This window comes from Pelobates fuscus, chromosome 9 (assembly GCF_036172605.1).
Source record: "Pelobates fuscus isolate aPelFus1 chromosome 9, aPelFus1.pri, whole genome shotgun sequence".
Taxonomy (NCBI): domain Eukaryota; kingdom Metazoa; phylum Chordata; class Amphibia; order Anura; family Pelobatidae; genus Pelobates; species Pelobates fuscus.
The window spans coordinates 12,796,127-12,822,203 of NC_086325.1; the positions used below are offsets into that span (position 1 = coordinate 12,796,127).

The 26,077-nt window shown below is 40.3% G+C and overlaps 1 protein-coding gene across 1 annotated transcript in view; it reads right to left on the minus strand.

The window, feature by feature from the left end:
• PLEKHG2 (pleckstrin homology and RhoGEF domain containing G2) overlaps positions 1–26,077 on the minus strand; it is a 61,913-nt gene that overhangs the window by 15,520 nt on the left and 20,316 nt on the right. Inside the window, exons 3-11 of the mRNA XM_063431207.1 lie at positions 23,437–23,870; positions 15,584–15,684; positions 11,376–11,442; positions 4,728–4,774; positions 3,394–3,544; positions 2,484–2,615; positions 2,225–2,407; positions 1,523–1,615; positions 1,057–1,143 (exon numbers count right to left, since the gene is read on the minus strand). Coding sequence (XP_063287277.1) covers positions 1,057–1,143; positions 1,523–1,615; positions 2,225–2,407; positions 2,484–2,615; positions 3,394–3,544; positions 4,728–4,774; positions 11,376–11,442; positions 15,584–15,684; positions 23,437–23,870 — 1,295 coding nt within the window. The remainder of the gene's footprint in view (positions 1–1,056; positions 1,144–1,522; positions 1,616–2,224; positions 2,408–2,483; positions 2,616–3,393; positions 3,545–4,727; positions 4,775–11,375; positions 11,443–15,583; positions 15,685–23,436; positions 23,871–26,077) is intronic.

Here is a 26,077-nt window from a genome sequence, read left to right on the forward strand (position 1 = left end):
CATGGTCCCATGCCTAAAACAGTTCCAGAGAATCAGGGCTTGCGGTCAGTCTAGTTCAGTAGCTTAAAAACGAACAAACTACCGAACAGAGTCAATAGTCTTACCCTGGAGCTTGATGCCCTTGTTCGTGGGAACGTTTCCACCGAACAGTGTCTCCCTATGTGTTGTAGAACCGAATGCAGGCGATGCTGGAAATCCAGCGGTGTTCAGGAGTTTCTGTATCCGATCTCAGTTCCATGAGATTCATGCCCCAAACACCGATGCCAACGTTCGCGGGAACAAGATGGTTTCCACCTAGTGGTTGTCCATAGGAATTGCGGCCACCCAGACAAACACTTAGAACCCTGTGGTGGAAATTTCTACAAAGTAGCAATTAGGCTTAACAAGCTCCAGGGTGGTCTCCGGTTCGTGCAGCTATTCTGCTCCCGAACCAAATCTAAATTCCCATGAACCAAGTCTGTTCACATGGATTTTTAAAGGGCCCATAGTCCCTCCAAGAACACGTGACTCAGTTCGTCACAAGTGTGTACCTTGCACAGTGTGTTTACCTAGCACAGTGTTGCAGGACTTCTCACGGGTGGCTCCTCTCCTATGGAATAACTTGCCTACTGCCATCAGACTCTCCCCTAGTCTTCAATCATTTAAGAAGGGCCTTAAAACCCATCTATTCAGGAAAAGCGTATGGCCTCCCAGAGTAATCTCTCCCTCACATACCTGTCTCTTGCTCTCTCCTATGGGACCGTGCTTTGCTCTCTCCTCCAGCTCTGCTTCACTCCTACTTGATATTTCCTATCCTAATGTTTCTAATACCCCACCTCCTATAGACTGTAAGCTCATTTGAGCAGGGTCCTCTTCAGCCTATTGTTCTTGTAAGTTTTCTTGTAATTGTCCTATTTATTGTTACATCCCCCCTCTCAAAATATTGTAAAGCGCTACGGAATCTGTTGGCGCTATATAAATGGCAATAATAATAATATATACCGTAGTGTGTACCTCGCACGGTGTGTTTACCTAGCACAGTGTATATACCATAGTGTGTACATAAATAACGGTTACCTTTTGAGGGATGGACGCTGGATGATTTTCCACAATCAGTCTTTTTATATGATGAATCCACAGCCGTTTCTCCTCCTGGTTTCTAGCCTGGAAATGGTTACAAGTCCGGTTACAGCATGTACTGATTGTCCCTGGGAGTGTGTACTTATTCTGACTGATCTGTACTGTCTGAATCTGTGTGTACAGACTGCTTAAATATGGACTGACCGTGTGTGTACAATGCGTTGGTGAACACAGACTGTTTATACATCAGCTGACAGTGTGCACTGATTGACATTATGGCAATAAAACTGTTCTGCTGATATACACTGACTGCCTGTGAGCACAGACTGGTGACATACATTTGTATCACAATGTCTGTGCTGACCGGCAGAGGATGTCAATAGGCTGTTAATGTTTAGACTCCTAATGTACTTTATCAGTGTGCAATTAATATTAAACACGGATTGGTTACGTCAGCTCTCACCTGGATCACTTGCTGATGTTTGGGAATAGTTAAGTCTGACACCCGGAAACTCAGTGCATCCTTGAGATGCTCCGTAAGAGCCAAGTTACAGCACTGGGAGGGAGAGAGACAATTAATGGTAAAACACATCACATCATCAGTTTACTAGTTATTGCACAAAGGGTAGAAAATAGACCTATGTGACCATTCCACCAACTGTACATCATTTATTTGTATTATTTCCACAGGAATTAGAGTGCAGGCTGTCTCATGGCACAGGGAATTTCAGGAATTAGAATGTAGGCTGCCTCATGGCACAGGGAATATCAGGAATTAGAATGTAGGCTGCCTCATGGCACAGGGAATATCAGGAATTAGAATGTAGGCTGCCTCATGGCACAGGGAATATCAGGAATTAGAATGCAGGCTGCCTCATTGCACAGGGAATATTGAGAATTAGAATGCCGGCTGCCTCATGGCACAGGGAATATTGAGAATTAGAATGCAGGCTGTCTCATGGCACAGGGAATATTGAGAATTAGAATGCAGGCTGCCTCATGGCACAGGGAATATTGAGAATTAGAATTCAGGCTGCCTCATGGCACAGGGAATATTGAGAATTAGAATTCAGGCTGTCTCATGGCACAGGGAATCAGATGAATTACAATCAGTGGAGGAAGCATGTACGTTGCCTTGTGGTGATGCCAGGATGAAGTTACTCACAAAGATGTGCATTTTATAGATAAAAAGATCTGTTCGCTTCTTGGCGATGAGAATCATTTTGCTAAACAAGAAGAATGCTCTCTCCTTCTTCACACGTTGTACTCGAAATGTCCCTTCCAGGACCAGCTCTCCAAACCCACCCAGGTCTGGACCCTGCCAGTTAACCAACTGTCTCTGGATCTCCTGAAAAGAAACGAGAATTAGCAGAGCCAATACAACAGAGGAAAAACCGATATTCATTTACCTCCATACTCTGTACCTGAAGTCTAACAGCATGTTCCTGCTTTCTCTTCATGTCATTAATATACCAGGCAACTGCAGTCATTGTAATAATGGCTTCTTCCACCACCTCATATCCAGGAGCATTTTTATCAAAGTGCTTGGCTAACTCCTGCAAGAGACGGGAATGCTAAACTTTCAGGGGACAAGGCATAGCAAAGAGCAAGGATGAACGCACACATGTAGTCAGATTTCAGTAACCTAATACTAAGAGTTAAATGTCAGGACAAAATATCAAGAGATGGCTCAGAACCTGCTAATTGAAGTAGTCCAGCTGCCGGACACACTTTCGCAGGACAGAGATGGGGTGGCAGAACCAGGGACAGTGCCAGCAGGACACTCAAAACGTAGGGAGGTAGGAAGGAACATACCAGAAATAGGGTCACAAAAATGGGATAGATGTCAAACATAATGTCAGAAAATGGCTTAGAACACATCCACTTAATGGTGAGTTCTGTAGATATATCATTAATGTCTATGGGAATTGTTTTAGACAAATTATTTGAAAAAAATGTTCTTACAGATTGTGATCATTTTAAAAAGCTTATCCCAAAGAATTAGATTGAGGCCATGGTCAATTATCAGGAGATATTTCACAAGCCGGTTTAGAACATTGGACAGAAACGGTCAAATCTCAGGGAATTGTCAGTTCTTCGAATGTCCAGTGGCCAGAGGACATGTGTTAGAACACAGTGAAGAGGTAGGTGAGATATGCCACAGGAAGATCTAAAATACAGTTACGGAGATGGTCTGGTATTAGGAGATATGCCACAGAGACCCCTAGAAAATGGCGACACAAGTGGTCAAATCTTAGGGTATAGTCTGAAATAGTCAATAAAAGGTGGCAGAATGAGGGCCTTTCTCAGTGGAAAGGACAACCCATGCCTCACCTGCAGGAGGAGGTGATATTTCATTATACGCTGCACAGGTTTGAGAAGATAAGTCTCCAGTGGGAGGGAGTGCGATAAGACCATCTGTCGCTCTTTGAAGAACTGCACCAGAACGTCACTCTTCATGCACTCTCGCAGGACAGACACTGAGCTAGGAAGAAGAATGTAAAACATTTTATAACTGCAGAAAACAGTGTTACTCTGGGCTGATCTATCTGTGCATTTCATCACTAGATGCTAGAAAGCAGCAGCTTAAAATAGCAATGGCATTCAGGCTGTTGGCCTTCTAAAATGATCTGCATCTACAATCAATGTCTATCAGCAGCTGAACTTTGGATTTTACCCCTTGATGCAATGGTTTCTAGATAATGTGTTTCTACATAGTCTTCAGTAAACTGGCCTTAGCATGATTGTTTATTTTTTTTGTCCCATATAGACCATGCCAATGATGCCAAGACCTGCCTTATTAGAGTATTTAGCCAGTGCTTGATACATGATAACTTGCTCAATTAACTCTCTGATTTCATTCCACAGGAGGCTGGACTGAAACCTAGAAGGCTTGGGTAGGTAGCTGGGTCAGAGGCTGGTTTGGAAGCTTGTTTAGAGGCTGGATCAGAGGCTTGATTGAAACCTAAATTGGCGGTTGGATTGAAAGTAGATGAGAGGCTAGATCAAAGGCTAGATTGGAGGCTGGATTGGAAGCTGGATCAAAGGCTAGACTGGAACCTGGATTGGAGGCTGGATTGGAAGCTGATTTGGAGAGGAAGTATCTCCAGCGTCCCTCAGGTAGGAGTGTAGCTCTGTAATATTTTCACACAAGGAGCACTGAAGTGTAAGCTCACTGGGTCTCTCATTATTGGTTGGATCTTCTGCTGAATGGGAAGTGACTCTGGAATCATTATGAAGCTTTTTTTTTCCCAACAAGTGGCCGGTTCACCGCCTCTCTGACATTAATCCAAACATCTGCTATTAAAGTTATGATTTGTGGTTACGATGCGTGAATCAATAGTCCCAAATTATCATATTTAATGTTATTTCTGTAAAATTACAAATTTACTTTTATATCACTTTTATTACATGAAACAAGACAGAACATATCATTATAAATTCCTGGCAAACCCAACCCTAGCATTAGCCTCCGCAGGGCTTCATGTGCTATTTTGAGTGACTAGGAGAGACGGTAATAGTTTCTGATTTATAGCCTCCGTGGCCCTTCTTCTAGGTTCTCCATCACACCCAGGCCCTCTCTTACTGAACTTATCTCCTATATTCCCATTCTGCGGATTCAGGGGGACAAGGTAGATTAAGGAGTAGTAGGAGATATTGCAGGTTACCTGGGGTAGTTCATGCAGTAAAGGGTGTATATGTCAAACTCTTCACTCTGTGAATAAAAAGAAAAAAACAACAGAACAATTAGAACTAATTTCACATTCTGCTAAATGTGAGTTTTATTGGTTTATGATTTATTTGTATGCAATTCGGCAAACAATAGTACTACAGTAATTATTGGAGAAATTGATATGCTTTCTGCTGAAAGTTTGATATCATTTTAGCAGGCTCTCAATCCAAAAACATGTCCCCCATAAAAAATAAAAATAAATAAATTACGGTGGGCAACCTAAATCAAAGGGAATCACGTAGCAGGATGTTGTCCTTAAAAGGTCACTCCAATCACCTAAAGCAGTTTAGCTTGTGCCAAGAGTGTGTCCTCTTTTTCCTTTTACAGATGAAAAAGCAGATTTCCACAGAAATTGTTACATTTATAAATTAACCTTGTTACACCTCCCTTGGCTGTCAATCATACAACCTGTCCTGTTACTTCCTGGTTTGTTTAGCTCAGTGAAGATAAACTTAAGAGGCAGCAATTACCCAGAGCACCTGCCTTGCAAAGACTTCTCATTGAGCTGTCTGGACTGGGTTATAAGCTGTTTTTAGATGTATATTTTAGACTCCAATGAAAAAAAAGACACAATTAAATGCATGCATGTTTTCATTTGGCTTATATCTATTAAACAGTGATTTTTATTTAATGTTTGTATTTTAATTTGGGCATTGGCGTTTTATTTTAACGATCTAAGCTGTTGTTTCTAGAGGCAAAGTCCACAGAGTGAAATTTTGGCCTTAATTGATTATTTGATCAACTTTTAAAAGAAAGATGAGACATAGATGAAAAAATTTAAATGAACACTATAGTGTTGGGAATATAAAACTATATTCCTAACACTATAGTATTGCTCGCCCATCCCGGCCAGGGGTCAAGCAGTTCTAACCCCTTTTTACACGTAACTGATTGCAGCGCCGTGGTCCCTTGGCTCTGGTTCGAGTTCCTCCTCCGACGTCAGCTGGTTGGAGAAATCGAATGTACATACGCAGGGAGCACCACATGCCCCATTGAAGACGCTAGACAAAGCGTGAGGACGTCTAGCGACATTTCACAAAGAGGAAGTGCCTCTAGTGGGTTTCTGGTAGACAGCCACTAGAGACAGTCTTAACCCTTCAATATATTAATTGCAGTTTTTCCTCAAACATCAATAAGATGAAATGTTCTGGGTAACTACAGTGTCCCTTTAAAGTAAGGGCATATGTGGCAATTCCCTACAGGAATCCGTGAGATTTATTGACTGTGAGCTGGCATTTCAATTCAAGTGGTTTGAATGGATTTTCCAATTGATATTGATTTGGGGTCTGCTGAGTCCCCTCATTTATTATGTAGCCCCCATTCCCAAGCACCTGCAACTGTCAAAAATAACCTAAATTCTCAGTGAATACTTTTCTAGCAACCTATTTCATTGCCCCTACTAATACCTTTTGTGTCACTTTACCCCACTCCCTCTAACATGTAAGCTCACTGAGCAGGGCCTCAATCCCTCTGTTACTGTGTCACTATACCCCACTCCCTCTAACATGTAAACTCACCGATCAGGCCCTCAATCCCTCTGTTACTGTGTCACTATACCCCACTCCCTCTAACATGTAAACTCAATGAGCAGGCCCTCAATCCCTCTGTTACTGTCACTATACCCCACTCCCTCTAACATGTAAACTCACTGAGCAGGGCCCTCAACCCCTCTGTTACTGTGTCACTATAGCCCACTCCCTCTAGCATGTAATCTCACAGAGCAGGGCCCTCATTACCTCTGTTACTGTGTCACTATACCCTACTCCCTCTAACATGTAAACTCACTGAGCAGGGCCCTCAATCCCTCTGTTACTGTGTCACTATACCCCACTCCCTCTAACATGTAAACTCACTGAGCAGGGCCCTCAATCCCTCTGTTACTGTGTCACTATACCCCACTCCTTCTAGTATGTAAAAAGCCCTGAATCCCTCTGTTACTGTCACTATACCCCACTCCCTCTAACATGTAAACTCACTGAGCAGGGCCCTCAACCCCTCTGTTACTGTGTCACTATAGCCCACTCCCTCTAGCATGTAAACTCACTGAACAGGGCCCTCAATCCCTCTGTTACTGTGTCACTATACCCCACTCCCTCTAACATGTAAACTCACTGAGCGGGGCCCTTAATCCCTCTGTTCCTGTGTCACTATACCCCACTCCCTCTAACATGTAAACTCAATGAGCAGGCCCTCAATCCCTCTGTTACTGTGTCACTATACCCCACTCCCTCTAACATGTAAACTCACTGAGCGGGGCCCTTAATCCCTCTGTTCCTGTGTCACTATACCCCACTCCCTCTAACATGTAAACTCAATGAGCAGGCCCTCAATCCCTCTGTTACTGTGTCACTATACCCCACTCCCTCTAACATGTAAACTCACTGAGCGGGGCCCTTAATCCCTCTGTTCCTGTGTCACTATACCCCACTCCCTCTAACATATAAACTCACTGAGCAGGGCCCTCAATCCCTCTGTTACTGTGTCACTATACCCCACTCCCTCTAACATGTAAACTCACTGAGCAGGGCCCTCAATCCCTCAGTTACTGTGTCACTATACCCCACTCCCTCTAGCATGTAACCTCACTGAGCAGGCCCTCAATCCCTCTGTTACTGTGTCACTATACCCCACTCCCTCTAACATGTAAACTCAATGAGCAGGGCTCTCAATCCCTCTGTTACTGTGTCACTATACCCCACTCCCTCTAACATGTAAACTCACTGAGAAGGGCCCTCAATCCCTCTGTCACTGTGTCACTATACCCCACTCCCTCTAGCATGTAAACTCACTGAGCAGGCCCTCAATCCCTCTGTTACTGTGTCATTATACCCCACTCCTTCTAGCATGTAAACTCACTGAGCAGGGCCCTAGATCCCTCTGTTACTGTGTCACTATACTCCACTCCCTCGAACATGTAAACTCACTGAGCAGGGTCTTCAATCCCTCTGTTACTGTCACTATACCCCACTCCCTCTAACATGTAAACTCACTGAGCAGGGCCTCAATCCCTCTGTTACTGTGTCACTATACCCCACTCCCTCTAGCATGTAAGCTTACTGAGCAGGCCCTCAATCCCTCTGTTACAGTGTCACTATACCCCACTCCCTCTAACATGTAAACTCACTGAGCAGGCCCTCAATCCCTCTGTTACTGTGTCACTATACCCCACTCCCTCTAGCATGTAAACTCACTGAGCAAGCCCTCAATCCCTCTGTTACTGTGTCACTATACCCCACTCCCTCTAACATGTAAACTCACTGAGCAGGGCCTCAATCCCTCTGTTACTGTGTCACTATACCCCACTCCCTCTAGCATGTAAGCTTACTGAGCAGGCCCTCAATCCCTCTGTTACAGTGTCACTATACCCCACTCCCTCTAACATGTAAACTCACTGAGCAGGCCCTCAATCCCTCTGTTACTGTGTCACTATACCCCACTCCCTCTAGCATGTAAACTCACTGAGCAGGCTCTCAATCCCTCTGTTACTGTGTCACTATACCCCACTCTCTCTAACATGTAAACTCACTGAGCAGGGCCCTCAATCCCTCTGTTACTGTGTCACTATACTCCACTCCCTCTAACATGTAAACTCACTGAGCAGGACCCTCAATCCCTCTGTTACGGTGTCACTATACCCCAATCCCTCTAGCATGTAAGCTTACTGAGCAGGGACCTCAATCCCTCTGTTACTGTGTCACTATACCCCACTCCCTCTAACATGTAAACTCACTGAGCAGGGCTCAATCCCTCTGTTACTGTGTCACTATATCCCACTCCCTCTAGCATGTAAGCTCACTGAGCAGGACCTCAATCCCTCTGTTACTGTCACTATACCCCACTCCCTCTAGCATGTAAACTCACTGAGCAAGCCCTCAATCCCTCTGTTACTGTGTCACTATACCCCACTCCCTCTATCATGTAAACTCACTGAGCAAGCCCTCAATCCCTCTGTTACTGTGTCACTATATCCCACTCCCTCTAGCATGTAAGCTCACTGAGCAGGACATCAATCCCTCTGTTACTGTCACTATACCCCACTCCCTCTAGCATGTAAACTCACTGAGCTGGGCCTTCAATCCCTCTGTTACTGTGTCACTATACCCCAATCCCTCTAACATGTAAACTCACTGAGCAGGCCCTCAATCCCTCTGTTACTGTGTCACTATACCCCACTCCCTCTAACATGTAAGCTCACTGAGCAGGCCCTCAATCCCTCTGTTACTGTGTCGCTACACCCCACTCCCTCTAACATGTAAACTCACTGAGCAGGCCCTCAGTCCCTCTGTTACTGTCACTATACCCCACTCCCTCTAACATGTAAACTCACTGAGCAGGGCCCTCAACCCCTCTGTTACTGTGTCACTATACCACACTCCCTCTAACATGTAAACTCACTGAGCAGGGCCCTCAATCCCTCTGTTACTGTGTCACTATACCCCACTCCCTCTAACATGTAAACTCACTGAGCAGGGCCCTCAATTCCTCTGTTACTGTCACTATACCCCACTCCCTCTAACATGTAAACTCACTGAGCAGGGCCTCAATCCCTCTGTTACTGTCACTATACCCCACTCCCTCTAACATGTAAGCTCACTGAGCAGGGCCTCAATCCCTCTGTTACTGTGTCACTATACCCCACTCCCTCTAACATGTAAACTCACTGAGCAGGGCCCCTCTGTTACTGTGTCACTATAGCCCACTCCCTCTAACATGTAAACTCGCTGAGCAGGGCCCTCAATCCCTCTGTTACTGTGTCACTATACCCCACTCCCTCTAACATGTAAACTCACTGAGCAGGGCCCTCAATCCCTCTGTTACTGTGTCACTATACCCCATTCCCTCTAACATGTAAGCTCACTGAGCAGGGCCCTCAATCCCTCTGTTACTGTGTCACTATACCCCACTCCCTCTAACATGTAAACTCACTGAGCAGGCCCTCAATCCCTCTGTTACTGTGTCACTATACCCCACTCCCTCTAACATGTAAACTCACTGAGCAGGGCCCTCAATCCCTCTGTTACTGTGTCACTATACCCCATTCCCTCTAACATGTAAACTCACTGAGCAGGGCCCTCAACCCCTCTGTTACTGTGTCACTATACCCCACTCCCTCTAACATGTAAACTCACTGAGCAGGGCCCTCAATCCCTCTGTTACTGTGTCACTATACCCCACTCCCTCTAACATGTAAACTCACTGAGCAGGGCCCTCAATTCCTCTGTTACTGTCACTATACCCCACTCCCTCTAACATGTAAACTCACTGAGCAGGGCCTCAATCCCTCTGTTACTGTCACTATACCCCACTCCCTCTAACATGTAAGCTCACTGAGCAGGGCCTCAATCCCTCTGTTACTGTGTCACTATACCCCACTACCTCTAACATGTAAACTCACTGAGCAGGCCCTCAATCCCTCTGTTACTGTGTCACTATACCCCACTCCCTCTAACATGTAAGCTTACTGAGCAGGCCCTCAATCCCTCTGTTACTGTGTCACTATACCCCACTCCCTCTGACATGTAAACTCACTGAACAGGCCCTCAATCCCTCTGTTACTGTGTCACTATACCCCTCTCCCTCTAGCATGTAAACTCACTGAGCAGGCCCTCAATCCCTCTGTTACTGTGTCACTATACCCCTCTCCCTCTAGCATGTAAGCTCACTGAGCAGGCCCTCAATCCCTCTGTTACTTTGTCACTATACCCCACTCCCTCTAACATGTAAACTCACTGAGCATGGCCCTCAATCCCTCTGTTACTGTGTCACTATACCCCACTCCCTCTAACACGTAAACTCACTGAGCAGGGCCCTCAATCCCTCTGTTACTGTGTCACTATACCCCACTCCCTCTAACATGTAAGCTCACTGAGCAGGGCCCTTAATCCCTCTGTTACTGTGTCACTATACCCCACTCCCTCTAACATGTAAGCTCACTGAGCAGAACCCTCAATCCCTCTGTTACTGTGTCACTATACCCCACTCCCTCTAACATGTAAGCTCACTGAGCAGGGCCCTCAATCCCTCTGTTACTGTGTCACTATACCCCACTCCCTCTAGCATGTAAGCTCATTGAGCAGGGCCCTTAACTCCTCTGTTCCTGTGCGTCCATTTGTCTGGTTACAACTACGTGACTGTTAGTCCATCCATTGTACAGCGCTATGGAATTTGCTGGTGCTATATAAATAATAATAATAGAGGAGGCAGTGCACTTTGTCCCATTCTTCCATTGTGTGAGGAAGACAGGAAGCCATACTGAAGGGTCTCCCCACAAGGCTAATAGTGAGTTGAAAATTGTTTTATTTTTTAATTTAAATAGATTTTGAGCTAGCTGGCCCATCTCGCTGAGCTATTTTGGGAGCATTCAGGGCCATCTTGTATTAATCTGAATAATATTCAGTTTAGATGTGGATTTGTCAATACTAAATTTAGTTGATTGTTGCATAGAAAATACAGCTAATCCAAAGTACATTTACCAATACCTTAAAATTATCTGAAGCTCTGTGAATAACACAAATAGAATTCTTAAAAATATGCAACAACATTACTCTGCTTGAAACCATTTGCCCAGCAGGGGGCATCTTACCCTCATGACAAAACACTCTGCAATCCCGTGGGCGGATTCACAGTTCTCCAGATCTTCGAGTAACTCACTGCAACACAAGATATAGGGTTACTGCTACAGCGTACACATTATCAAATGGAGAAAGAATGGCACTATCAGCATATCCCAGGCTAGGGGAGTATGGAGCTGTTTCTTTGTATCTTATGATTCAACGTATCACAAAGTTCTATATTTATTTTATATTTTAACAAAAGCTGGAATTCAGATACATACTGACTTTCGGTTCATTTGGTTTGTTTCTTGTGTTTCTGATACACACCTCACATTACTGAGTTTTATTTGTGTGGAGCTCTGTGATACACTCATACACATCACGCATTACTGAGTTTTATAGTGTGGAGCTCTGTGATACACGCATACACACCACAGATTATTATGTGTGCTATTGTTGTGGAGCTCTGTGGTATCTTCACAGAAGCCAACTAATCATGTAAGTCAGAAAGTGGAAGACCAGGGAGAATGAACACATACAAATGTATGTATACATATACGATCTAAGATTCCGCCTATGACATGCCAGTTCAATACCAATAATAACCAAAATATCACGGAACAAGCTTACGAGCTGTGAAAGCTACAAAGGAGCACGTTGTCCAGAGTTGTGGGGGTTTAGGTATGGGAGAATGGGATCAGCACTGTCTTTATCGAACTGCAGGCAAGATACCTCTATCGCAGGACAGGCACCAGAATCAACAGCAAGCATTCGGTGCCAACCAGATCATTATTTTATTAGTGAGGAATGAGAAGTGAGATCCTGAAAAACATGGGTTTCACTTTGGCAACATTTCATTGTTCGTCCCGAGTCCCCTGTAACTCTGAGACAAAACCACTTACAATTATATAAGTAACGACCGTACCACTTTCATGCCCCATATTTGGAGTTCATTATAAAGCTCTGGGTACTGCTATGGGTACAGGACTTATACAGTGGAATTGTGACGGACCGCCTGACACCCCGACCAGGTAACTCTGTCAATCGCCGCTTCCTACCACAAACCGCCGCAGCTTGGTTGGGGTCTCACTGTCCTCCACCCAAGACCAGGATCCAACTTTCAGTGGGTAGACCTCTCCTAGTCCAGAGAAGCAGGCTGCTCTTATAAGAGCAAGTGTTGTGATCCATGGGAGTATAGTGTTTATAGCAATCCCAAGAGTGTGAATATAGCTCTCCAATCCCCCAAACATGAGCCTAGACTTCATTAAGGGTCAAATGAATCTCATTTATTGGTAGCCACAACTGGCCTTTTATGACAGTCCCCATGCAAGGGGCACTCCCCCTTGGACCTGAGAGTAAACAGCAGTAGAAGTAAATACACAATCACATCGGCTCTCCCATACAAATTGGTCAATCCCTCCCCTATGCCTGGGAGATAATTGGAGATAATTCAAGCACTATACTAAACTCAAACACAAAAAACACACATTTTCCAAACACCCCAGAAGTGCCTTAAAACACACAAAATCCCCCCCCAAAAAAAATATATATATCTCCTGATAGTCCCGATCTGGGTGAACAACATATCAGAAAATCACCCAGATCGGTTCAGGGGTTCAGGAATTTCCTGGAAGTCATAGTTTTGGCCGACCACACGCATGGTCCCATGCCCAAAATCCTTCCATAGAATTGCGGCTAAGTGCCGCTGGGGGACCGACCAGGAACCGCAAAGTTTTCAAGCTGAAAATAGTTCCAGGGCATTCGCGGCTAAGTACCCCTGAAGTCTATTCACGGTTTTGGTCCGGCAGTGAGCTAGTGTTCGGTTCTATGGAAAATGTCGAACCAGGGGGAATAAAACATGGATCTTTACAGTCGCTGACCTGGTCTTTTGGCAAGAGGCTGGCAAACAGGCCCCTCCAAGAACACGTGACAAGGCTCAGTTCATCACCGGAATAAAGGGTTAATACAGCACGGCTTGCGATTAATACAGAAGGGGTGGAGTTTATACTCTAAATGTTGTCACAATGTGATTTATAGAACACTTTTGTGTTTAGGATTGGAGTTAGTACGTGGTGTAAGTCGGATGCTACGGGGCTATCAAATATAGACGTGGGCTATATTTCTGCCACCTGGTCACCAGGATTCTTGAGAAGATCATTAAGGTGTCGCCCTACATGAAATAATGAAGTCCTCTCACTTTAGGGGCAAACACTTTTCCCTAGCTGGTAGAACGTGATGGAGATCCCTAATGGCCATCACCGTCTTTGCTGTCTGTAGCTGCTTTTTCAAAAATAATTTTCAAATGGAATAATGATTTCTGGGGGCGATAAAACATACGTTTAAACATTACATAGCATCAGTGGAATCTGTACGCACTGTGCAGGGCAAATTGCTATCAAATGTCTAGATTAAAATCTATTTCTAAGTTTGTCTATGAAGCCATGTATTATTATTTCCGCACAGTTTGCCCCAAAATGCTGAATAACCACTATCTGGGGCAGGAAGGAGAGGGACATTCGCTTACATTACCAGGCATTAGAATAGATAATCAGACAGAATGTCCATCTTGGATGACGGTTGTAGCCATATCAGGGTTTACTCATATAAAATAGACCATCAGAAAGAGTGTCCATCTTGGCGGAGGGCAGCCCCCCATATTAGGGGTTACACATTTAGATAGACAGCCAGACATAGTGGCCATCTTGGAGGACGGTTGTAGCCAGAGGTCACACATTTGGATAGAAGGTTGGACAGAGCCGCCATTATGAAGCCAGTCACAGCAGAAAAGAACTGCCACTATTTCTGACGTTACACATTTAGAGAGACGGCCAGACACAGCAGCCATCTTGGAGGATGATTGTAGCCACATCAGGAGTTACACTTTTAGAGAGACGGTTAGACAGAGCAGCCATCTTGGAGGATGGTTGTAGCCACATCAGGAGTTACACATTTAGAGAGACGGTTAGACAGAGCAGCCATCTTGGAGGATGGTTGTAGTTGTATCAGGAGTTACACATTTAGAGACTGTCAGAGTGACAATCATGGAGGACTGTTGTAGCCATAAAAGGGATTATATATCTAAAACAGACAATCAATCGGTCAGACAGAGCTGCCATCATGCAAACAATTAATTTGGCTAGTAGCTAATGAAAAGATTGGTAGCTATTGTGTGATAGACATTACAGTCTCGCTGAATGACTGTCTAGCACAGAACATGTTATGGAAGTGATGTCAGCCGTGGTTTAACCCTTTCCACATGTTGAGTTTCTGTGGGAACGTGGACCCTTAGTGAGCAGAACGGGTTCCAGATGTGCAGTGAGAGGCCTGGAGTTATTTTTAAACCCAGGCACTGGACTCTATTAAACCTTCTCTGAAACCAGAGCCATCCTGTTTGTAAAGACTGGGGGGAGGGGGTCAGCGTTCAGACATTCTGGACCACCCCTGTCATACTATGGAAACCCCCCACCTATCAGCCTGCAATTACCTCAAACACAGATAGAATGAAGACTCATCACTATTATATTTAATAAGGTCTCAGCTAGAGCCATTCGCTGAGTGTAGACGGACAGTGCAGACTCACTGACCATTCACTCACTGAGCACTGGCAAAATGGAACTGAGCATAGACTAACTCATTAGGCACTAGCTCACTGACATACTGAGCAATGACTTCCCGAGTATGGACTCGGTCACTGGGCTCTGATTTATTGAAGCCTGATATGGAGCTACCCACAAATACACCTCACTCACTCACAAATATTATTGGGCACACAATCATTTATGTCAGACACGTGCGTGCAACTAGCACTGACTCCTTGGTTGGAAATGAGAACAGACTCATTCACTGGTACCAAGCACAGACTCACTGGTTATGAGCACAGACTAAGTAACCAGTACCAAGCACAGACTCACTGGATATGAGCACAGACTAAGTAACCAGTACCAAGCACAGACTCACTGGTTATGAGCACAGACTCACTGGTTGTGAGCACAGACTAAGTAACCAGTACCAAGCACAGACTCACTGGATATGAGCACAGACTAAGTAACCAGTACCAAGCACAGACTCACTGGTTATGAGCACAGACTCACTGGTTGTGAGCACAGACTAAGTAACCAGTACCAAGCACAGACTCACTGGTTATGAGCACAGACTAAGTAACCAGTACCAAGCAAAGACTCGCTAACCAGTACCAAGCACAGACTCACTTACAGGTACAAATAAAATATACACTCACCTGTTAAATTCATAAATATCTTCAACATTGCAGAATAAAGTGCTGACTTGTTCTGGTTTGAGTGGGAGATGCCCACAGTCTATAATGCAGCCCAGGTAATCCTGCAATGACAGAGGAGAACCGGGCACAATGAAAGTGTATAATACTGAGTGAACCAAAGATATGATATAATATATACGGCATACAATGTAACATACAGCCTGTATAATACTGAGTGAACCAAAGATATGATATAATATATACGACATACAATGTAACATACAGCCTGTATAATACTGAGTGAACCAAAGATATGATATAATATATACGACATACAATGTAACATACAGCCTGTATAATACTGAGTGAACCAAAGATATAATATAATATACGACATACAATGTAACATACAGCCTGTATAATACTGAGTGAAACAAAGATATGATATAATATACGACATACAATGTAACATACAGCCTGTATAATACTGAGTGAACCAAAGATATGATATAATATATACGACATACAATGTAACATACAGCCTGTATAATACTGAGTGAAACAAAGATATAATATAATATACGACATACAATGTAACATACAGCCTGTATAATACTGAGTGAACCAAAGATATAATATAATATACGACATACAATGTAACATACAGCCTGTATAATACTGAGTGAACCAAAGATATAATATAATATACGACATACAATGTAACATACAGCCTGTATAATACTGAGTGAAACAAAGATATAATATAATATACGACATACAATGTAACATACAGCCTGTATAATACTGAGTGAAACAAAGATATGATATAATATACGACATACAATGTAACATACAGCCTGTATAATACTGAGTGAAACAAAGATATAATACTATAACATACAACATACAATGTAACATACAGCCTGTATAATACTGAGTGAACCAAAGCTATAATAATCTAACATACAATGTAACATACAGCCTGTATAATACTGAGTGAACCAAAGATATAATATAATATACGACATACAATGTAACATACAGCCTGTATAATACTGAGTGAACCAAAGATATAATATAATATATACGGCATACAATGTAACATACAGCCTGTATAATACTGAGTGAAACAAAGATATAATATAATATACGGCATACAATGTAACATACAGCCTGTATAATACTGAGTGAAACAAAGATATAATATAATATACGACATACAATGTAACATACAGCCTGTATAATACTGAGTGAAACAAAGATATAATATAATATACGACATACAATGTAACATACAGCCTGTATAATACTGAGTGAAACAAAGATATAATATAATATACGACATATAATGTAACATACAGCCTGTATAATACTGAGTGAACCAAAGATATAATATAATATACGACATACAATGTAACATACAGCCTGTATAATACTGAGTGAACCAAAGATATAATATAATATACGACATACAATGTAACATACAGCCTGTATAATACTGAGTGAACCAAAGATATAATATAATATACGACATACAATGTAACATACAGCCTGTATAATACTGAGTGAACCAAAGATATAATATAATATACGACATACAATGTAACATACAGCCTGTATAATACTGAGTGAACCAAAGATATAATATAATATACGACATACAATGTAACATACAGCCTGTATAATACTGAGTGAACCAAAGATATGATATAATATACGGCATACAATGTAACATACAGCCTGTATAATACTGAGTGAACCAAAGATATGATATAATATATACGACATACAATGTAACATACAGCCTGTATAATACTGAGTGAAACAAATATATAATATAACATACAACATACAATGTAACATACAACCTGTATAATACTGAGTGAACCAAAGATATAATATAATATACGACATACAATGTAACATACAACCTGTATAATACTGAGTGAACCAAAGATATAATATAATATACGACATACAATGTAACATACAGCCTGTATAATACTGAGTGAACCAAAGATATAATATAATATACGGCATACAATGTAACATACAGCCTGTATAATACTGAGTGAACCAAAGATATAATATAATATACGGCATACAATGTAACATACAGCCTGTATAATACTGAGTGAACCAAAGATATAATATAATATACGACATACAATGTAACATACAGCCTGTATAATACTGAGTGAACCAAAGATATAATATAATATACGACATACAATGTAACATACAGCCTGTATAATACTGAGTGAACCAAAGATATAATATAATATACGACATACAATGTAACACACAGCCTGTATAATACTGAGTGAAACAAAGATATAATAATCTAACATACAATGTAACATACAGCCTGTATAATACTGAGTGAACCAAAGATATAATATAATATACGACATACAATGTAACATACAGCCTGTATAATACTGAGTGAACCAAAGATATAATATAATATACGACATACAATGTAACATACAGCCTGTATAATACTGAGTGAAACAAAGATATAATATAATATGCGACATACAATGTAACATACAGCCTGTATAATACTGAGTGAAACAAAGATATAATATAATATACGACATACAATGTAACATACAGCCTGTATAATACTGAGTGAAACAAAGATATAATATAATATGCGACATACAATGTAACATACAGCCTGTATAATACTGAGTGAAACAAAGATATAATATAATATACGACATACAATGTAACATACAGCCTGTATAATACTGAGTGAAACAAAGATATAATATAATATACGACATACAATGTAACATACAGCCTGCATAATACTGAGTGAAACAAAGATATAATATAATATACGACATACAATGTAACATACAGCCTGTATAATACTGAGTGAAACAAAGATATAATATAATATGCGACATACAATGTAACATACAGCCTGTATAATACTGAGTGAAACAAAGATATAATATAATATACGGCATACAATGTAACATACAGCCTGTATAATACTGAGTGAACCAAAGATATGATATAATATATACGACATACAATATAACATACAGCCTGTATAATACTGAGTGAAACAAAGATATAATATAATATACGACATACAATGTAACATACAGCCTGTATAATACTGAGTGAAACAAAGATATAATATAATATACAACATACAATGTAACATACAGCCTGTATAATACTGAGTGAACCAAAGATATAATATAATATACGACATACAATGTAACATACAGCCTGTATAATACTGAGTGAACCAAAGATATGATATAATATACGACATACAATGTAACATACAGCCTGTATAATACTGAGTGAACCAAAGATATAATATAATATACGACATACAATGTAACATACAGCCTGTATAATACTGAGTGAACCAAAGATATGATATAATATACGACATACAATGTAACATACAGCCTGTATAATACTGAGTGAACCAAAGATATAATATAATATACGACATACAATGTAACATACAGCCTGTATAATACTGAGTGAACCAAAGATATAATATAATATACGACATACAATGTAACATACAGCCTGTATAATACTGAGTGAACCAAAGATATAATATAATATACGGCATACAATGTAACATACAGCCTGTATAATACTGAGTGAACCAAAGATATAATATAATATACGACATACAGTGTAACATACAGCCTGTATAATACTGAGTGAAACAAAGATATAATATAATATACGACATACAATGTAACATACAGCCTGTATAATACTGAGTGAACCAAAGATATAATATAATATACGGCATACAATGTAACATACAGCCTGTAAAATACTGAGTGAACCAAAGATATAATATAGTATACGGCATACAATGTAACATACAGCCTGTATAATACTGAGTGAACCAAAGATATAATATAATATACGGCATACAATGTAACATACAGCCTGTATAATACTGAGTGAACCAAAGATATAATATAATATACGGCATACAATGTAACATACAGCCTGTAAAATACTGAGTGAAACAAAGATATAATATAATATACGACATACAATGTAACATACAGCCTGTATAATACTGAGTGAACCAAAGATATGATATAATATACGACATACAATGTAACATACAGCCTGTATAATACTGAGTGAACCAAAGATATGATATAATATACGACATACAATGTAACATACAGCCTGTATAATACTGAGTGAACCAAAGATATAATATAATATACGACATACAATGTAACATACAGCCTGTAACATACAGCCTGTATAATACTGAGTGAAACAAAGATATAATATAATATACGACATACAATGTAACATACAGCCTGTATAATACTGAGTGAAACAAAGATATAATATAATATACGACATACAATGTAACATACAGCCTGTAAAATACTGAGTGAAACAAAGATATAATATAATATACGACATACAATGTAACATACAGCCTGTATAATACTGAGTGAAACAAAGATATAATATAATATACGACATACAATGTAACATACAGCCTGTAAAATACTGAGTGAAACAAAGATATAATATAATATACGACATACAATGTAACATACAGCCTGTATAATACTGAGTGAAACAAAGATATAATATAATATACGGCATACAATGTAACATACAGCCTGTATAATACTGAGTGAACCAAAGATATAATATAATATACGGCATACAATGTAACACACAGCCTGTAAAATACTGAGTGAAACAAAGATATAATATAATATACGACATACAATGTAACATACAGCCTGTATAATACTGAGTGAACCAAAGATATAATATAATATACGGCATACAATGTAACATACAGCCTGTATAATACTGAGTGAACCAAAGATATAATATAATATACGACATACAATGTAACATACAGCCTGTATAATACTGAGTGAACCAAAGATATAATATGATATACGACATACAATGTAACATACAGCCTGTATAATACTGAGTGAACCAAAGATATGATATAATATACGACATACAATGTAACATACAGCCTGTATAATACTGAGTGAACCAAAGATATAATATAATATACGACATACAATGTAACATACAGCCTGTATAATACTGAGTGAACCAAAGATATAATATAATATACGACATACAATGTAACATACAGCCTGTATAATACTGAGTGAACCAAAGATATAATATAATATACGGCATACAATGTAACATACAGCCTGTATAATACTGAGTGAAACAAAGATATAATATAATATACGACATACAATGTAACATACAGCCTGTATAATACTGAGTGAACCAAAGATATAATAATATAACATACAACATACAATGTAACATACAGCCTGGATAATACTGAGTGAACCAAAGCTACAATGTAACATAATGTCTGGGTAATACCATGCCACATACATTCACAATAATACCGTGTAACATGCATTCACAGTAATACCATATAACATACAGCCTGTATAATACCGTGTAACATGCATTCACAGTAATACCATGTTACATACAGTGTGAATAATACCGTATAACATACAGCCTGTATAATACCATGTAACATAGTGTCTGGGTAATACCATGCTACATGCATTCACAATAATACCATGTAACATACAGCCTGTATAATACCATGTAACATACAGTGTGAATAATACCGTATAACATACAGCCTGTATAATACCATGTAACATAGTGTCTGGGTAATACCATGCTACATGCATTCACAATAATACCATGTAACATACAGCCTGTATAATACCATGTAACATACAGCCTGTATAATACCATGCCACATACAGCCTGTATAATACCATGCCACATACATTCACAATAATACCGTGTAACATGCATTCACAGTAATACCATGTTACATACAGTGTGAATAATACCGTATAACATACATTCACAGTAATACCATGTTACATACAGTGTGAATAATACCGTATAACATACAGCCTGTATAATACCATGTAACATAGTGTCTGGGTAATACCATGCCACATACATTCACAGTAATACCGTGTAACATGCAGCATTCACAGTACTACGTATCACATTCTGTGCTCCCTCGCAGCTGAATCAGTGGTACAGATCTATTCGAGCAGTCACTGCTATATTAACTAATATTTTTCCTATTGTTTCATTCTAAAAGTTTATCTAAAAAGATTCAATAATTTGAAATACTTATCCAACAATATTAAATCAAGGACTACATTTGCAGATTTACATTGAACATTGTAACCTGGATGTTACCAGTAAATTATATGTCAATAAAACATTTACCAGCAGACAAACTTACTACAGAAACAAAGTAAACATGAGGAGATGGAAAGAGACAGTTTATATGCAATTCTAAATTAGCAGAATGGAAGAATGGATTAGAGCAGTGGTTCCCAAACCTTTTAGGTTCAAGGCGCCCTTAATATTTTAATATTTTTCCAAGGCGCCCTAAGTCAAAACAATTCCTAGGTTGTATATGTACAGCGCAGCGGCATATACTGGGCCCTGTTCGGCAGAAATGCTTGCCGTTCAAGCGCAGATCCAGAACTTAATCTTGGGAGGGACACTGGTAGATTATATAAAGAAACAATCCAGGCACAATAACCATTATGGTGCCCGTAGTGCCTCCCAGAGTAAGTAGTAGAACAGTTTGACAACTTACCTGGCATCTGCCCGGATAGGGGCTGTAGAAGGGTATAGGGGCAGTAGTGTGTGTGAGGGCTGCACTGTGTGTGTGTGTGTATGTGTATGTGGGGCAGCTTCTGCGTGAGGGTTACAGTGTGTCTGTGTGTGGAGGCAGGTTGTATGAGGGGTTACAGTGTGTGTGGGGGCAGGTTGTGTGAGGGGTACAGTTTGTGTGTATGGGGGGTAATTGTATGAAGGGACTTATTTTGTGGTGTGGAGGTGGGAGGGCAAATTCATGAATATATAATTTTTTATTATAAATAATAATTTTCATGTCCGTCCGTCCCCCTGCTTAGCTTTGCCTGCTGGGGGACATTTCCTGTAATCCCTGATGGTCTTGTGGGGAAGCCCTGGTGGTCCCAGTGGTGAGAGTGAACTCAGGAGCTTCTAGAGTTCAGTTCACTCCCGCAAGATTTGGAGTGTTACCGTGGAGCTGCAGTTTAGAGCTCCCCCAGGACCACTCTCTCTCCCTCCCCTGCCGACTGCCAGCATCTCAGATCATAGCACTGGGAAAATATCTTGTGGCTCCCCTGTGTGCCTATTGCAGCGCCCCAGGACGCCACGGCACACAGTTTGGGAACTGCTGGATTAGAAGAAACATTAAATATGATGGTTAATAAATGGATTAGAGGAAGTATTAGATATGATGGTTATTGATTGGATTAGAGGAAGTATTAGATATGATTGTTATTGAATGAATTGGAGAAAGTATTAGATATGATGGTTATTGATTGGATTAGAGGAAGTATTAGATATGATGGTTATTGATTGGATTAGAGGAAGTATTAGATATGATGGTTATTGATTGGATTAGAGGAAGTATTAGATATGATTGTTATTGAATGAATTGGAGAAAGTATTAGATATGATGGTTATTGATTGGATTAGAGGAAATATTTGCTAGTATAGTTAATATGACATTATATATGATGGTAATTATTGAATGGATTAGAGGAAGTATTAGATATGATTGTTATTGAATGGATTGGAGAAATAATTAGATATGATGGTTATTGATAGATGGATTAGAGGAAGCATTAGATATGATGGTTATTGATGGATGGATTAAAGAAAGTCTTAGATATGACAGTTATTGAATAGATTAGAGAAAGCATTAGCTATAATGTACGTTAAACAAATGATTTGTTTTCAGTGACCAGAGTTTAGTGAAAACCTCTCACCTCTACGATGCTCTTGAGGTCCCTGACATATGCCTGCTCGGTTTCGAGAATTTCAAGGATTACTCTGTCCATATGCGAGAGTTTGGTTTTGGGATCTTTCGCTTTTCGGAGTATGGGAGACCATGGGTAATCCAGGAAGACATTTTCTGCAGCAAGAACCTCAGGCTCACCCTCCAGTTGGGCCACTGGAGTGAGGTCCAGACTGATGTCACTACCATTTTGCTGGGTATATGGGTTGTTATATTGGGCAGATCCCAGAGTTCCAATGCTGCCAAAAGAACTATGGCTGTCCTGCAGAGAGGCCGAGGAAGCCGAGGAGCTGAGGCTGACCGGCCGGTCACTGTCCGAACAAACTGTATTAACTGATGTACAGCTGCCTGACATCCCGGCGACGATGCCACTCAGAGAACTGACAGACGATGGCCTGGGGACAGCTGGCATAACAAAAAAGCAGAAATAAAAGGTTAGCTGTGAATATAGGGTTAAACTAAACTAGAAACTACAATAGCCACATTTTTTATAATATTTTTAAAATATTTTTTCAAAATAAAAAATGTATCATTTGTAAAAACATATATCGACACATTAAAAAATTCTAAATATTAAAAACAAATGCAAAATATTAAATCATGTCAAAAGGTTAACCTATTATACTAAGTCAAGGACTATTACACCATAGGTTTATTTTTAAAGAAAGAAGGAAGGAAAGTAATATTATAAATTCATTTTATTATATTCTAAAGCAGAACGAGTCACCCAATAAACCATGGAATGGAATTTATTTTTTTGACAATCTTTATTTAGATTTTAGTTAGACATATTATCCTGTAGTTTATTAAGAAACACTAAGCAACATTTGAACGATTGTAAAGCCTTCTCAAGCCTATCACAGTCTAGATTACTAACCAGACCCGGAGCATATGCCTATAATATATTATATCACAGTCTAGGTTACTAACCATAGTCAGAGAATTACTTTATAATCTATTGTACAGCGCTGTGGAATATATTGCCTCTATACAAATAATTGTTTCTAACCAAATAATATCACATTCCAGGGTAGCCAGTCTCAAGCTTAATACTGATAGTACTACTATGTCAAATATTGAGTGACAGGAGAGAAGCAGGAGAACCCTTCTTCAGACAACTCTCCCACATCAGCTACAGGAGCTGTGCCTCCCAGGTACAAATGTACTGGATCAAGTCCACTTATGTTAGACTCGGGTGAGAAACCGGTCAGAGCTGGAGACTGGTATTACATCAGTGTAACACCCATCAAGATGATGACACAGGGCACTAAAGAGGAGAAACTCATATCTCACATGAAGCAGTTGGATTTATCACTTAATAATAATAAGATCAATTATGTATTAATGGCTTTATGTGCTATTGGGGATTACCATGTGAACCTTCTGTGACAAGTTCCCTTTCAGAAAAGAACAACATAGTGTATTACTGAATGAGTCGGATTATAGAAAGCGACATATAGATTATTACAGTACATAGATTGTTAAATGGCATCGTCACTGAGAGAGCATTAACCAGTGGCAATGGGAATGCGGATAATTTGAGGAAGTCCTATGTAATTACCGATCCCATTCAGGAAACCAGACATAGCAGTCTAAATGTCACTTGGGAAAAGAGGAGGAAAGATAGAAAGAATTACATAGATGGGATTTAATAATAAAAGGAAAGAAGCTGAGAAAACGAGATAAAAATGAGAATAATGAATTGAGAGACAGAAATAATGGCTAATTAAGCTATGTTTCATGGGAATTGAGTGTTCTAGACTGTACTCCACACAAGGGCTAGTAATATTACAATGTATTACAGACGCAGAGAGATTTAATCAGAGATGGGGGTGTAGAACTTCCAGTATCTTCAGCCCCCTCGACTAAAACGTTTTTCTAACAGATTGTTCTATGAAAAGCTTAGGTATACCTATACACCTCTTCTCGTACACCTGTACCCATACACCTCTACCTATACACCTCTTCTCATACACCTCTACCTATACACCTCTACCTATACACCTCTTCTCATACACCTCTACCTATACACCTCTACCTATACACCTCTTCTCATACACCTGTACATATACACCTCTTCTCATACACCTGTACATATACACCTCTTCTCATACACCTCTACCTATACACCTCTTCTCATACACCTCTACCTATACACCTCTTCTCATACACCTCTACCTATACACCTCTTCTCATACACCTCTACCTATACACCTTTTCCTATACACCTCTTCTCATACACCTGTACCTATACAACTCTATCTATACACCTCTACCTATACACCTCTTCTCATACACCTCTACCTATACACCTGTACCCATACACCTCTACCTATACACATTTACCTGTACCCATACACATCTACCTGACACCTTTCCCCTACACCTGTACCCATTCACCTCTACCTATACACATCTACCTATTTACCTGTACCCATACACATCTACCTATACACCTTTCCCCTACACCTGTACCCATTCACCTCTACCTATACACCGCTACCCATATACCTGTACCCATACATATCTAACCATACACCTTTCCCCTACACCTGCACCTATACACCTCTACCAATTACCTGTACCCATACACATCTACATATACACCTTTA